We start from the raw sequence: 17,184 nt of genomic DNA on the forward strand, positions 1-17,184 counted from the left end.
GAAAAACAAAAGAAAACTGGTTTTTTTTCACGGTATAATTTTTTTTTCCTAAAATAATTATTGACAAATTATAATGTAAGCCCTAAGTTGGCAATTTCCAGTAAAAAAAACCCAAGAAAAAAAAAATTTTTTTTGCTCCAAAATCGAAAGGGGTATAGCCATGAAAAATTGTGAAAAAATGGTTTTTATTTTTTTATAAATAAACTATAACTCTGACAACTTTTTGTCTTAAACAAAAGTTTTCGGGAATATTACGAGGTATCCGATTGTTAAAACGAATTGATTATAGCTATCACAGAATCGGAGAAAATTGTAAAAAACTATTAAACATAAATATCGAAATATCAAGAGCCCTATGGAAAAATTTCAACTTTTTATTTTTCTATCTTGTACTACTTCAGGATACCTTTCAAAAAGGTTATTATCGATTTGACTCTAAAATGAACAGAAAACCTATTTATTTGCATTTATCGATTTTCAAACAAAATCCGGCCCAAAATGAAAATTTTTCAAAACATGCTCCAAATTCAAAATTTCTTTTTTCTGGCTAAAGACCATTCAAAAAGTAATAAAAAAGCTTTATGACAAAATTTTTCAAAATATATAATAATGCTACAATATTACGAAAGAAGATAAGTTCCCTTTAAAGCCTATGTATTCGAACCGATGATATTTTAATTTTTTTTTTAAGGCAAATTTACGAAATAATTTAACTAATTAAGATAAAAGGAATAGGGTAATACAAAATATTATCTACAAATATATACATATCATCTAATAGCAAATTTCAATCAAATGGGAAATTTTGATAGTCACGTGACCCTAGAACTTAATATTTTAAAATTTTGCAAAAAATCAACAATTGCATCCTAAATAAACTCCAAATTCCAAATTTGAACCCAATTGAATCAATAGCAAAAAAGTTATGGAAGTCACGTGACTTTAAAATTCAATTTGTCAATTATCTGTCAAAATTTATTAATTGTATCCTAAATAAAGCATAAATACCAAATTTGAATCCAATCGGACTCATAGCAAAAAAGTTACAATAGTCACGTGACCCGGAAGTGAAATATCAAATATCTATGAAAAATTAATAATTGCATCCTAAATAAAGCATAAATACCAAATTTGAACCCAATCGGACTCATAGCAAAAAAGTTACAATAGTCACGTGACCCGGAAGTCAAATGTCAAATATCTGTCAAAAATTAATAATTGCATCCTAAATAAACCCCAAATACCAAATTTGAACCCAATCAGACCAATAGCAAAAAAGTTACAATAGTCACGTGACCCGGAAGTCAAATGTCAAATATCTGTCAAAAATTAATAATTGCATCCTAAATAAAGCCCAAATACCAAATTTCAAGCAAATCGGACAAATAGGAAGAAAGTTAAGGTAGTCACGTGACCTTAAAATATAGTCATGTCAAATATCTGTAAAAATTTAGTAATCTTATCCGAAATAGGTACTAGGTACCACATTTCAACCAAATCGCACCAATACCAAAAAAGTTATGATACTCGACTAACCTTAAAAATCAATAATTTCAAAATTTTTTTATTTATATCCCAAAAGCAATGTTTAAGAATTGTTAACATTTACTAATAATAAACTAAATAGTAAAAACTCACCTAATATCTACATTTTTATTTTAAATTAAATAGATCATTACGACTGACCCGTGTATATATTCGAATAATTTTAATAAAATAATCGGGCAAATTTCATTTCGTCTCACCCCGGTATAAAGACACTGACATTTCAAAAAAACGGCATTTTTCGAAGACGTCAAAATGTTTGCCGAATTTTCCTGGCCGCAATACACAATTTCCCCAAATGATATGCACAGATTCGGAAAGCCCATTCATTTTCTGATTCGGTGCTTCCTTTCCCTGATCGTTTCCGGTTCATTTTCATTCATAATTTTACAAAAAACCCAACCAAGTCCCGGCCACCTGTCACGAGCAAAAAATTTGTACCCACCATGCGTCAAAGTATTATTCCCACTAGCCATTTCATCAGAGTTTAGGTTGACACCTCCAATTACCTGCAAAAACGCAAAAAAATGGACTTTTTTCATAAAATCGCATTTTTCGGGTACTTGTACTATCGCTGGAACCCTGAAATTTTAGTATGTGTTGTAAAACAAAATTTCGGATCCTTTAGATGTTGTTTGATCTTTTCACCATGTACAGGGACGCCGCAAATGAATTAAACGCGAAAATTCGAATTGCTCAGAACCTATTAAAGTTGGAAGATTGTAATTTTACACAAATACTGGGGTTATTAAAGTATTTAATGCCTGAGAATATAAATGGTCCAGATGCCACTACGAAAAAGTTATTAAATAAAATGTGATTTTCGGGTCGGACCTTCATGGGTAAAGTTCATTATTGCTCGCCCTGTATGGCTTACGAAAATTTCGGTTATATGGCATATGAAAGATAAAGGATGAAGCTATTTTTTGAAAAAACTTTTTTTCCGAAATAAGTATCGTTTGGCGGAAAATTCCAAAAAACTGAAAATGCCAGAACTCGTAAAATAAATTTTTTACAAACAAAAGCTCCAAGTATGTTAAATCTCTTATAAAACGAAGTCTTTTCGCCGAGACACTTTTTTTATAAAAATTTTTTTTTAGCCTCTGGAGAAGTTTGAATTTTTTTTTTAGTCACTTTTGTTCGCTTATAATAACTCACTCGGTATACCGATCTGGCCCAAAAAGTATACAGACACGTAAGCCCCAAGAGCCTATATATCCTGAAAATTTCAGCTCGATTAAACGCTTTAAAATTGAGATCTCGTGAGCAACTCGATTTTTACCAATTTTTTTACGAATTTTTGACTTTGAGACAGTACCGCTCCGTTTGGTGGTACCGGAAAAAAAAATCGTTTACGGATCCATCATTCCCAATGTATTGAGAGACCCTATGCCAAATTTCATCGTTTCGCTAGCCATACAGCCAAAGATATGAATTTTTATTTCCAAAAAAACACGATTTTTCGGGCCCGACGTGGCGTGCATAATATAGTCTGCGACTATATAACAAGTATAGTCGCTTCGCTCCTATACTTTTGGTCCGTGGGGACCAGTTTGGAACCTTTAGTTCTTGTCAGTGATGGGCCTTAGAGGATTTCTTAAAAAAAATCGCAAATTATCAGGTGTACTTAGGTGAGGATAACGTTTATCTGCCAAGGAAAGAGAAGACCAGTTGTTGGGGTATCATGCTTCAAAGAACCATAATTTGTTATATAGTCGCGTTGTATGTCAATATACTGTCTTATATTTCAAATATCTCTCAAAGTATATTAATTGTATCCTAAATAAAGCCTGAATACCAAATCCGAACAGAATCGGACCAATAGCAAAAAAGTTACGGTAGTCACGTGACCTGGGCTGAAACTCAAATGTCAGTTATCTGTCATAATTTATTGGTTGTATCCTAAATAAACCATAAATACCAAAATTAGAGAGAAGTTCTCATAAGGGTCTATTTATTGAAATAGAACAAACAGGATTTTACGTCGATTTGTTTTAATTTTTCTTTTTATTTTAAAATGTAATAGTAATAAAATATCAAAAGAATTGACAGGAGGAGAATTAGAAATAAAAGAAACCATCAACGAATTGAATCGAAGCTATAGAAGTCGAGATATTAGTAGAAATGTGGGAAAAACAAAAGAAAACTGGTTTTTTCCCACGGTATAATTTTTTTTCTTAAAATAATTTATGATAAATTTTAGTTTTAGCCCTAAACTTGTAATTTTCACAAAAAAAACCCAAGAAAAAATTTTTTTTTTTTTTTGTCGAAAATCGAAAGGGGTATAACCCACGAAAAATTAAAAAAAAATGGTTTTTATTTTTTTATAAATAAAATATAACTCTGACAACTTTTTGTCTTAAACAAAAGTTTTCGGAAATATTACGAGGTATCCGTGCGTTAAAACGAATCGGTTCTAGCTATTATACAATCGGAGAAAATTGGAAAAAACTATTAATCATAAATATCGAATTATCAAGAGCCCTATGGAAAAATTTCAACTTTTTATTTTTCTATCTTGTACTACTTCAGGATACCTTTCAAAAAGGTTATTATCGATTTGACTCTAAAATGAACAGAAAACCTATTTCTTTGCATTTTTCGATTTTCGAACAAAATCCGGCCCAAAATGAAAATTTTTTCAAAACATGCTCCAAATTCAAAATTTCTTTTTTCTGGCTAAAGACCATTCAAAAAGTAATGAAAAAGCTTAATGACAAAATTTTTCAAAATCTATAATAATGCTACAATATTATGAAAGAAGATAAATTCCCTTTAAAGCCTATGTATTCGAAGCGATGATTTTTTAATTTTTTTTTTAAAGGCAAATTTAAGAAATAATTTAATTAATTAAGATAAAAGGAATAGGGTAATACAAAATACTATCTATAAATATATACATATCATCTAATAGCAAATTTCAATCGAATAGGAAATGTTGATAGTCACGTGACCCTAGAACTTAATATTTTAAAATTTTGTAAAAAATCAACAATTGCATCCTAAATAAACCCCAAATTCCAAATTTGAACCCAATCAAATCAATAGCGAAAAGTTATGGAAGTCACGTGACTTAAAAAATTCAACATGTCAAATTTCTGTCAAAATTTATTACTTGCATCCTATATAAAGCCCAAATACAAAATTTCAACCCAATCGGAACAATAGCAAAAAAGTTACAATAGTCACGTGACCTGGAAGTCAAATGTCAAATATTTGTGAAAAATTAATAATTGCATCCTAACTAAACCCCAAATACCAAATTTCAGTCAAATCGGACAAATAGGAAAAAAGTTAAGGTAGTCACGTGACCTTAAAACATAGTCATGTCAAATATCTGTAAAAAATTATTAATCTTATCCAAAATAGGTACTAGGTACCAAATTTCAACCAAATCGCACCAATACCAAAAAAGTTATGATACTCGACTAACCTTAAAAATCAATAATTTCAAAAATTTTTTATTTATATCCCAAAAGCAATGTTTAAGAATTGTTAACATTTATTAATAATAAACTAAATAGTAAAAACTCACCAAATATCTAAATTTTTATTTTAAATTAAATAGATCATTACGACTGACCCGTGTATATATTCGAATAATTTTAATAAAATAATAGGGCAAATTTCATTTCGTCTCACCCCGGTATAAAACCACTGACTTTTCAAAAAAACGGCATTTTTCGAAGACGTCAAAATGTTTGCCGAATTTTCCTGGCCGCAATAGACAATTTCCCCAATTGATATGCACAGATTCGGAAAGCCCATTCATTTTCTGATTCGGTGCTTCCTTTCCCTGATCGTTTCCGGTTCATTTTCATTCATAATTTTACAAAAAACCAAACCAAGTCCCGGCCACCTGTCACGAGCAAAAAATTTGTAACCACCATACGTCAAAGTATTGTTCCCACCAGCCATTTCATCAGAGTTTAGGTTGACACCTCCAATTACCTGCAAAAACGCAAAAAAATGGACTTTTTTCATAAAATCGCATTTTTCGGGTACTTGTACTATCGCTGGAACCCTGAAATTTTAGTATGTGTTGTAAAACAAAATTTCGGATCCTTTAGATGTTTTTTCATCTTTTCACCATGTACAGGGACGCGGCAAATGAATTAAACGCGAAAATTCGAATTGCTCAGAACCTATTAAAGTTGGAAGATTGTAATTTTACACAAATAATGGGGTTATTAAAGTATTTAATGCCTGAGAATATAAATTGTCCAGGTGCAACCACTAAAAAGTTATTAAATAAAATGTGATTTTTGGGTCGGACCTTCATGGGTAAAGTTCATTATTGCTCGCCCTGTATGGTTCCCAAAAATTTCGGTTATATGGCATATGAAAGGTAAAGGATGAAGTTATTTTTTGAAAAAAAAAAATTTCCCAAAATAAGTATCGTTTGGCGGAAAATCCCAAAAAACTGAAAATGCCAGAACTCGTAAAATAAATTTTTTACAAAAAAAAGCTCCAAGTATGTCAAATCTCTTATAAAACGAAGTCTTTTCGCCGAAACACTTTTTTTATAAAAATTTTTTTTTAGCCTCTGTAGAAGTTTGAATTTTTTTTTTAGTCACTTTTGTTCGCTTATAACAACTCACCCTGTATACCGATCTGGCCCAAAAAGTATACAGTTCTTAAGCCCCCATCGACCCTTATGTCCTAAAAATTTAAAGTTTTTTAAAGGCTTTTTATTTGAGTTCTCGCGTCTGAAAGGAATTTGACCCGTTTTTTTACGAATTTTTGACTTTGAGACAGTACCGCTCCGTTTGGTGGTACCGGAAAAAAAAATTGTTTACGGATCCATCATTCTCAATGTATTGAGAGACCCTATGCCAAATTTCATCGTTTCGCTAACCATACAGCTAAAGATATGAATTTTTATTTCCAAAAAAACACGATTTTTCGGACCCGGGCCCGCGTGCATAATATAGTCGCAGACGCTCCTATATAACAAGTATAGTCGCTTCGCTCCTATACTTTTGGTCCGTGGGGACCAGTTTGGAACCTTTAGGTCTTGTCTGTAAAAAGCCATAAGGGAATTTAAAAAAACAATCAAAAATTATCAGGTGTACTTAGGTGAGTCGGGGAGGCTAACGTTTACCTGCCGAGGAAAGAGAGGACCAGTTGTTGGGGTATCATGCTTCAAAGAACCATAATTTGTTATATAGTCGCGTTGTGTGTCAATATACTGTCTTATATTTCAAATATCTGTCAAAGTATATTAATTGTATCCTAAATAAAGCCTGAATACCAGATTCGAACAGAATCGGACCAATAGCAAAAAAGTTACGGTAGTCACGTGATCTAGGCTGAAACTCAAATGTCAGTTATCTGTCATAATTTATTAGTTGTATCCTAAATAAACCATAAATACCAAATTCAGACAGAAGTTCCCATAAGGGTCTATTTCTTGAAATAGAACAAACGGGATTTTCCGTCGATTTGTTTTAATTTTTCTCTTTATTTTGAAAAGTAATAGTAATAAAATATCAAAAGAATTGACAGGAGGAGAATAAGAAATAAAAGAAAGCATCAATGAATTGAATCGAAGCTATAGAGGCCGAGATATTAGTAAAAATGTGGGAAAAACAAAAGAAAACTGGTTTTTTCACACGGTATCATTTTTTTTCTTAAAATAATTATTGAAAAATTTTAGTTTTAGCCCTAAACTGGCAATTTTTACTAAAAAAACTCAAGAAAAAAAAATTTTTTTTTTTGGTCGAAAATCGAAAGGGGTATATACCCATGAAAAATTGTCAAAAAATGGTTTTTATTTTTTTCTAAATAAACTATAACTCTGACAACTTTTTGTCTTAAACAAAAGTTTTCGGAAATATTACGAGGTATCCGAATGTTAAAACGAATTGATTCTAGCTATCACAGAATCGGAGAAAATTGTAAAAAACTATTAATCATAAATATCGAAATATCAAGAGCCCTATGGAAAAACTTTAATTTTTTATTATTCTATCTTGTACTATTTCAGGATACCTTTCAAAAAGGTTATTATCGATTTGACTCTAAAATGAACAGAAAACCTATTTATTTGCATTTATCGATTTTCAAACAAAATCCGGCCCAAAATGAAAATTTTTCAAAACATGCTCCAAATTCAAAATTTCTTTTTTCTGGCTAAAGACCATTCAAAAAGTAATGAAAAAGCTTTATGACAAAATTTTTCAAAATCTATAATAATGCTACAATATTATGAAAGAAGATAAGTTCCCTTTAAAGCCTATGTATTCGAACCGATGATTTTTTAATTTTTTTTTTAAGGCAAATTTAAGAAATAATTGAACTAATTAAGATAAAAGGAATAGGGTAATACAAAATATTATCTACAAATATATACATATCATCTAATAGCAAATTTCAATCAAATAGGAAATTTTGATAGTCACGTGACTCTAGAACTTAATATTTTAAAATTTTGTAAGAAATCAACAATTGCATCCTAAATAAACCCCAAATTCCAAATTTGAACCCAATCGGATCAATAGCAAAAAAGTTATGGAAGTCACGTGACTTTAAAATTCAACATGTCAAATTTCTGTCAAAATTTATTACTGGCATCCTAAATAAAGCCCAAATACTAAATTTCAACCCAATCGGATCAATAGCAAAAGAATTATGAAAGTCACGTGACTTTAAAATATAATTTGTCAATTATCTATTAAAATTTATTAATTGTGTCCTAAATAAAGCATAAATACCAAATTTGAACCCAATCGGACTCATAGCAAAAAAGTTACAATAGTCACGTGACCCGGAAGTCAAATGTCAAATATCTGTCAAAAATTAATAATTGCATCCTAAATAAAGCCCAAATACCAAATTTGAACCCAATCAGACCAATAGCAAAAAAGTTACAATAGTCACGTGACCTGGAAGTCAAATGTCAAATATCTGTAAAAAATTCATAATTGCATCCTAAATAAACCCCAAATACCAAATTTCAATCAAATCGGACAAATAGGAAGAAAGTTAAGGTAGTCACGTGACCTTAAAACATAGTTATGTCAAATTTCTGTAAAAATTTATTAATCTTATCCGAAATAGGTACTAGGTACCAAATTTCAACCAAATCGCACCAATACCAAAAAAGTTATGATACTCGACTAACCTTAAAAATCAATAATTTCAAAAAATTTTTATTTATATCCCAAAAGCAATGTTTAAGAATTATTAACATATATTAATAATAAACTAAATAGTAAAAACTCACCTAATATCTAAATTTTTATTTTAAATTAAATAGATCATTACGACTGACCCGTGTATATATTCGAATAATTTTAATAAAATAATCGGGCAAATTTCATTTCGTCTCACCCCGGTATAAAACCACTGACATTTCAAAAAAACGGCATTTTTCGAAGACGTCAAAATGTTTGCCGAATTTTCCTGGCCGCAATACACAATTTCCCCAATTGATATGCACAGATTCGGAAAGCCCATTCATTTTCTGATTCGGTGCTTCCTTTCCCTGATCGTTTCCGGTTCATTTTCATTCATAATTTTACAAAAAACCCAACCAAGTCCCGGCCACCTGTCACGAGCAAAAAATTTGTATCCACCATGCGTCAAAGTATTGTTCCCACCAGCCATTTCATCAGAGTTTAGGTTGACACCTCCAATTACCTGCAAAAACGCAAAAAAATGGACTTTTTTCATAAAATTGCATTTTTCGGGTACTTGTACTATCGCTGGAACCCTGAAATTTTAGTATGTGTTGTAAAACAAAATTTCGGATCCTTTAGATGTTGTTTGATCTTTTCACCATGTACAGGGACGCCGCAAATGAATTAAACGCGAAAATTCGAATTGCTCAGAACCTATTAAAGTTGGAAGATTGTAATGTTACACAAATAATCGGGTTATTAAAGTATTTAATGCCTGAGAATATAAATGGTCCAGGTGCCACCACTAAAAAGTTATTAAATAAAATGTGATTTTCGGGTCGGACCTTCATGGGTAAAGTACATTATTGCTCGCCCTGTATGGTTCCCAAAAATTTCGGTTATGTGGCATATGAAAGGTAAAAGATGAAGTTATTTTTTGAAAAAAAAATTTTTCTCAAAATAAGTATCGTTTGGCGGAAAATTCCAAAAAACTGAAAATGCCAGAACTCGTAAAATAAATTTTTTACAAAAAAAAGCTCCAAGTATGTCAAATCTCTTATAAAATAAAGTCTTTTCGCCGAAACACTTTTTTTATAAAAATTTTTTTTTAGCCTCTGGAGAAGTTTGAATTTTTTTTTTAGTCACTTTTGTTCGCTTATAACAACTCACCCTGTATACCGATCTGGCCCAAAAAGTATACAGTTCTTAAGCCCCCACCGACTCTTATGTCCTAAAAATTTAAAGTTTTTTAAAGGCTTTTTATTTGAGTTCTCGCGTCTGAAAGGAATTTGACCCGTTTTTTTACGAATTTTTGACTTTGAGACAGTACCGCTCCGTTTGGTGGTACCGGAAAAAAAAATCGTTTACGGATCCATCATTCTCAATGTATTGAGAGACCCTATGCCAAATTTCATCGTTTCGCTAACCATACAGCCAAAGATATGAATTTTTATTTCCAAAAAAACACGATTTTTCGGGCCCGAGGTGGCGTGCATAATATAGTCGCAGACGCTCCTATATAACAAGTATAGTCGCTTCGCTCCTATACTTTTGGTCCGTGGGGACCAGTTTGGAACCTTTAAGTCTTGTTTGTGAAAAGCCATAAGGGAATTAAAAAAAAAAATCAAAAATTATCAGGTGTACTTAGGTGAGTCGGGGAGGCTAACGTTTACCTGCCAAGGTAAGAGAGGACCAGTTGTTGGGGTATCATGCTTCAAAGAACCATAATTTGTTATATAGTCGCGTTGTGTGTCAATATACTGTCTTATATTTCAAATATCTCTCAAAGTATATTAATTGTATCCTAAATATAGCCTGAATACCAAATTCGAACAGAATCGGACCAATAGCAAAAAAGTTACGGTAGTCACGTGACCTAGGCTGAACCTTAAATGTCAGTTATCTGTCATAATTTATTAGTTGTATCCTAAATAAACCATAAATACCAAATTCAGAGAGAAGTTCCCATAAAGGTCTATTTCTTGAAATAGAACAAACAGGGATTTTACGTCGATTTGTTTTAATTTTTCTTTTTATTTTGAAAAGTAATAGTAATAAAATATCAAAAGAATTGACAGGAGGAGAATAAGAAATAAAAGAAACCATCAACAAATTGAATCGAAGCTATAGAAGCCGAGATATTAGAAAAAATGTGGGAAAAACAAAAGAAAACTGGTTTTTTCCCACGGTATCATTTTTTTTTCTTAAAATAATTATTGACAAATTATAATGTAAGCCCTAAGTTGGCAATTTCAAGTAAAAAAAACCCAAGAAAAAAAAAATTTTTTTTTGGTCGAAAATCGAAAGGGGTATAGCCATGAAAAATTGCGAAAAAATGGTTTTTATTTTTTTAAAAATAAAATATAACTCTGACAACTTTTTGTCTTAAACAAAAGTTTTCGGGAATATTACGAGGTATCCGTGCGTTAAAACGAATCGGTTCTAGCTATTATACAATCGGAGAAAATTGGAAAAAACTATTAAACATAAATATCGAATTATCAAGAGCCCTATGGAAAAATTTCAATTTTTTATTTTTCTAACCTGTACTACTTCAGAGTATCTTTAAAAAAGATTATTACCAATTTGACTCTAAAATGAACGGAAACCTATTTCTTTGCATTTTTCGATTTTCGAACAAAATCCGGGGTCAAAATGACCATTTTTCCAAAATATGCTCCAAATTCAAAATTTCTTTTTTCTGGTTAAAGACCATGCAAAAACTAATAAAAAAGCTTTATGACAAAATTTTCCACGATTTATACGAGTGCCATAATATAAAGGGAAAAATTAGGTTCCATAAGAGCCTATGTACAGGGATAAGACAACCGGGCTTTTACGTCGATTTTTTAAATTTTTCAGTTTTATTTCGAAAGGCAATTGTAATAAAATATAAAAAGAATTAACTGGAGGAGAATAAGGAATAATAGAAACTATCAACGAATTGAATCGAAGCTATACAAGTCGAGATATTAGTAAAAATGTGAAAAAAAATAAAAGAAAACTCGTTTTTTCCCACGGTACCATTTTTTTTCTTAAAATTATAATCGACAAATTATAATGTAAGCCCTAAGTTGGCAATTTCCAGTAAAAAAAACCCAAGAAAAAAAAATTTTTTTTTTGCTCCAAAATCGAAAGGGGTATAGCCATGAAAAATTGTGAAAAAATGGTTTTTATTTTTTTCTAAATAAACTATAACTCTGACAACTTTTTGTCTTAAACAAAAGTTCTAGGGAATGTTACGAGGTATTCGAATGTTAAAACTAATTGATTATAGCTATCACAGATTCGGAGAAAATTGTAAATAACTATAAATCATAAATATCGAATTATCAAGAGCCCTATGGAAAAATTTCAATTTTTTATTTTTCTATCTTGTACTACTTCAGGATACCTTTCAAAAAGGTTATTATCGATTTGACTCTAAAATGAACAGAAAACCTATTTATTTGCATTTATCGATTTTCGAACAAAATCGGGCCCAAAATGAAAATTTTTTCAAAACATGCTCCAAATTCAAAATTTCTTTTTTCTGGCGAAAGACCACTCAAAAAGTAATAAAAAAGCTTTATGACAACATTTTTAAAAATCTATAATAATGCCACAATATTACGAGAGAACATAAGTTCCCTTTAAAGCCTATGTATTCGAACCGATGATTTCTTAATTTTTTTTTTAAAGGCAAATTTAAGAAATAATTTAACAAAATAAGATAAAAGGAATAGAATCATACAAAATATTATCTACAAATATATACATATCATTTAATAGCCAATTTCAATCAAATAGGAAATTTTGATAGTCACGTGACCCTAGAACTCAATATTTTAAAATTTTGTAAAAAATCAACAATTGCATCCTAAATAAACCCCAAATTCCAAATTTGAACCCAATCGGATCAATAGCAAAAAAGTTATGGAAGTCACGTGACTTTAAAATTCAATCTGTCAAATTTCTGTCAAAATGTATTACTGGCATCCTAAATAAAGCTCAAATACTAAATTTCAACCCAATCGGATCAATAGCAAAAGAATTATGAAAGTCACGTGACTTTAAAATATAATTTGTCAATTATCTGTTAAAATTTATTAATTGTATCCTAAATAAAGCATAAATACCAAATTTGAACCCAATCGGACTCATAGCAAAAAAGTTACAATAGTCACGTGACCCGGAAGTCAAATGTCAAATATCTGTCAAAAATTAATAATTGCATTTTAAATAAAGCCCAAATACCAAATTTGAACCCAATCAGACCAATAGCAAAAAAGTTACAATAGTCACGTGACCTGGAAGTCAAATGTCAAATATCTGTGAAAAATTAATAATTGCATCCTAAATAAACCCCAAATACCAAATTTCAATCAAATCGGACAAATAGGAAGAAAGTTTTGATAATCACGTGACCTTAAAACATAGTCATGTCAAATATCTGTAAAAATTTATTAATCTTATCCGAAATAGGTACTAGGTACCAAATTTCAACCAAATCGCACCAATACCAAAAAAGTTATGATACTCGACTAACCTTAAAAATCAATAATTTCAAAAAATTTTTATTTATATCCCAAAAGCAATGTTTAAGAATTGTTAACATTTATTAATAATAAACTAAATAGTAAAAACTCACCTAATATCGAAATTTTTATTTTAAATTAAGTAGATCATTACGACTGACCCGTGTATATATTCGAATAATTTTAATAAAATAATCGGGCAAATTTCATTTCGTCTCACCCCGGTATAAAGACACTGACATTTCAAAAAAACGGCATTTTTCGAAGACGTCAAAATGTTTGCCGAATTTTCCTGGCCGCAATACACAATTTCCCCTATTGATATGCACAGATTCGGAAAGCCCATTCATTTTCTGATTCGGTGCTTCCTTTCCCTGATCGTTTCCGGTTCATTTTCATTCATAATTTTACAAAAAACCCAACCAAGTCCCGGCCACCTGTCACGAGCAAAAAATTTGTATCCACCATGCGTCAAAGTATTGTTCCCACCAGCCATTTCATCAGAGTTTAGGTTGACACCTCCAATTACCTGCAAAAACGCAAAAAAATGGACTTTTTTCATAAAATTGCATTTTTCGGGTACTTGTACTATCGCTGGAACCCTGAAATTTTAGTATGTGTTGTAAAACAAAATTTCGGATCTTTTAGATGATGTCTGATCTTTTCACCATGTACAGGGACGTGACAAATGAATTAAACGCGAAAATTCGAATTGCTCAGAACCTATTAAAGTTGGAAGATTGTAATTTTACACAAATAATGGGGTTATTAAAGTATTTAATCCCTGAGAATATAAATGGTCCAGGTGCCACCACTAAAAAGTTATTAAATAAAATGTGATTTTCGGGTCGGACCTTCATGGGTAAAGTTCATTATTGCTCGCCCTGTATGGCTTACGAAAATTTCGGTTATATGGCATATGAAAGGTAAAGGATGAAGTTATTTTTTGAAAAAAAAAATTTTCCCAAAATAAGTATCGTTTGGCAGAAAATTCCAAAAAACTGAAAATGCCAGAACTCGTAAAATAAATTTTTTACAAAAAAAAGCTCCAAGTATGTTAAATCTCTTATAAAACGAAGTCTTTTCGCCGAAACACTTTTTTTATAAAAATTTTTTGTTAGCCTCTGGAGAAGTTTGAATTTTTTTTTTAGTCACTTTTGTTCGCTTATAACAACTCACCCTGTATACCGATCTGGCCCAAAAAGTATACAGTTCTTAAGCCCCCACCGACCCTCATGTCCTAAAAATTTAAAGTCTTTTAAAGGCTTTTTATTTGAGTTCTCGCGTCTGAAAGGAATTTGACCCATTTTTTTACGAATTTTTGACTTTGAGACAGTACCGCTCCGTTTGGTGGTACCGGAAAAAAAATTCGTTTACGGATCCATCATTCCCAATGTATTGAGAGGCCCTATGCCAAATTTCATCGCTTCGCTAGCCATACAGCCAAAGATATAAATTTTTATTTCCAAAAAAACACGATTTTTCGGGCCCGGGCTCGCGTGCATAATATAGTCGCAGACGCTCCTATATAACAAGTATAGTCGCTTCGCTCCTATACTTTTGGTCCGTGGGGACCAGTTTGGAACCTTTAGGTCCTGTCAGTGATGGGCCTTAGAGGATTTCTTAAAAAAAATCGCAAATTATCAGGTGTACTTAAGTCTGGTCAGTCGGGGGGGGAGGGCTAAGGTTTATCTGCCAAGGAAAAAGAGGACCAGTTGTTGGGGTATCATGCTTCAAAGAACCATAATGTGTTATATAGTCGCGTTGTATGTCAATATAATGTGTTATTATGTCAAATATCTGTTAACGTTTATTAATTGCATCCTAAATAAACTCTAAATACCAAATTTCAACCCAATCGGATTAATAGCAAAAGAGTTACAGTGTCACGTGACCTGGACCTCAAATGTCAAATATCAGTCAACATTTATTAATTGCATCCTAAATCAACCCCAAATACCAAATTTCAACCCAATCGGATCAATAGCAAAAGAGTTACAGTGTCACGTGACCCGAATCTCAAATGTCAAAAATCTATCAAAATGTAATAATTGTATCCTAAATCAATCCCAAATACCAAATTTCAACCCAATCGGACACATAGCAAAAAAGTTACAATAGTCACGTGACCCAAAACTCAAATGTCAAATATCTATCAAAAATAGTAATTTCATCCTATATAAAGCCCAAATACCAAATTTGAACCCAATCGGACTCATAGCAAAAAAGTTTTAATAGTCACGTAACCGGGAAGTCAAATGTCAAATATCTGTCAAAATTTATTAATCTTATTCGAAATAAACCCTAGGTACCAAATTTCAACCAAATCGCACAAAAAACAAAAAAGTTATGATAATCGGCTAACCTTAAAAATTAATAATTTCGAAAATTTTTTATTTATATCCCACAACCAATGTTTAAGAATTATTAATATTTATTTTTAATAAACTCAATAGTATAAAACTCATCTAATATCTAAAACCATCTTTTAAATTAAATAGATCATTACGACTGACCCGCGTATAATAGGACAAATTTCATTTTGATTCACCCCGATATAAACACACTGACATTTCAAAAAACGGCATTTTGGCAACGAAGACGTCAAAATGATTATTTGATTTAATGGTCTCTTAGAAATAATACAATACAAACAGTAACTATAGTTGAACGATACAAACAGCGTTCCTAACAACCATTGTTTGAATTTTATTTTGGCTCATTTCGTACCATGCAAGCAATGGACGTAGACGCAATGGCCGAAAGCCTACAGGCGATCATGGAGTCTGTACCGGTAAGAATTTAATTAGATTATATTTTAAATTAGTTATTCGTTATATTTTATCGAATAGTCGGAACCTCAACCCAAGTCGAGACCACCCAACCCAAGGCAACCCAACCCAAGCCCACCCAACCCAACCCAACCAAATCCTCCCGACCCAACCCAACCCACCGAAGCCTCCCAACCCACCGAATCTTCCTCCCAACGCAATAGTAAGTATAAAATTCACTGAGATATTGCCATTTTTATTTTCTTTCTAATTCCCGCGGAAAACATTAAAATTCTTTATTTTGTTACAGAAGAAAATAATAGAGGAAGAAACTGGAGAGCGAGGAGTAGCTACTGGAATAGCAGGGTCCATAGGCGTAGAGAGCGGGCCAATCTTCACCAACAAAGTAATATATAACGTTTTTATATTGTATTTAAGTTTGTTATATATTTTTTTTCTTTCAGAAACGCTATTGTCGGCCGTGACGGACGCGGTGGCCAGTGCTATTCTTAAGCACACGAATAAAGGAGGCTTCAGGGGCAATTTCCGTGGTCGGGGCAGGGGGCGAAATTAATTTTTTTTTTAAATTTTTGATTTATGATTTTTTTTAAACATATTATATATATTTTATATAAGTATCGTTGTCTTATTAAAAAACTATAAAACATATGAATAGACTGGATATTCTGTGTACTGGATTGCCTGTATAATACTAAAATGTGATGATAATACTAATGTGTGAATGTGATCTTTTGAGAAAAGTGTAAAAGGGTTTTTTTAAATTTCATAATATGCTAACAGATGGCCACTGACTGGGGTATATTTGTGTTATACTTGTATATCGCTCGTTAAATCAATTTAATCAACAAAAAATAGAAATATATGTTACTGCAATGCACATTTATGTTACTCCAACAAAAACGCTCCTATATAAAGTCCAGTGCAACGATATATTAGAATGGTCACCCGTCAAAACACCAGCATTTTACTTCTCAAACAATGTAAATAGAAGGTGGATGACATTGTTTGGCAGGTGGAATGCTGGTGTTTTGACGGGTGACCATCCTAATATATCGTTGCACTGGACTTTACATACATTCTATAGTCATACATTCATCGCTCTCAAATATTCCAGTCTAGGGCCACCTTAAACCTGAAAATTCAGGCAACATATATCTCTAATATCAGCCCATATATGTTGGCAGAAAATAAAAATCTTGGATTTAC

At 31.5% G+C, this 17,184-nt stretch overlaps 1 protein-coding gene across 1 annotated transcript; it reads left to right on the top strand.

The window, feature by feature from the left end:
• The first annotated feature begins 14,887 nt into the window (after positions 1 to 14,887).
• On the top strand, positions 14,888 to 16,592 carry LOC126733629 (uncharacterized). The gene is made up of 4 exons (XM_050437021.1): positions 14,888 to 15,980; positions 16,039 to 16,180; positions 16,268 to 16,363; positions 16,422 to 16,592. The coding sequence occupies exons 1-4, from the start codon at positions 15,918 to 15,920 to the stop codon at positions 16,529 to 16,531; spliced, it is 411 nt and encodes a 136-aa protein (XP_050292978.1). The 5' UTR covers positions 14,888 to 15,917; the 3' UTR covers positions 16,532 to 16,592.
• Positions 16,593 to 17,184: the final 592 nt, after the last annotated feature.

Source organism: Anthonomus grandis, chromosome 2 (assembly GCF_022605725.1).
Source record: "Anthonomus grandis grandis chromosome 2, icAntGran1.3, whole genome shotgun sequence".
NCBI lineage: Eukaryota > Metazoa > Arthropoda > Insecta > Coleoptera > Curculionidae > Anthonomus > Anthonomus grandis.

Excerpts from the sequence above, each read along its gene's own strand:
- LOC126733629 (XM_050437021.1), top strand. The coding sequence starts at position 15,918 with ATGCAAGCAATGGACGTAGACGCAATGGCCGAAAGCCTACAGGCGATC. Across the intron at positions 15,981-16,038 it reads CGATCATGGAGTCTGTACCG|TCGGAACCTCAACCCAAGTC; the intron begins GTAAGAATTTAA and ends TTTATCGAATAG. Across the intron at positions 16,364-16,421 it reads GGCCAATCTTCACCAACAAA|AAACGCTATTGTCGGCCGTG; the intron begins GTAATATATAAC and ends TTTTTCTTTCAG.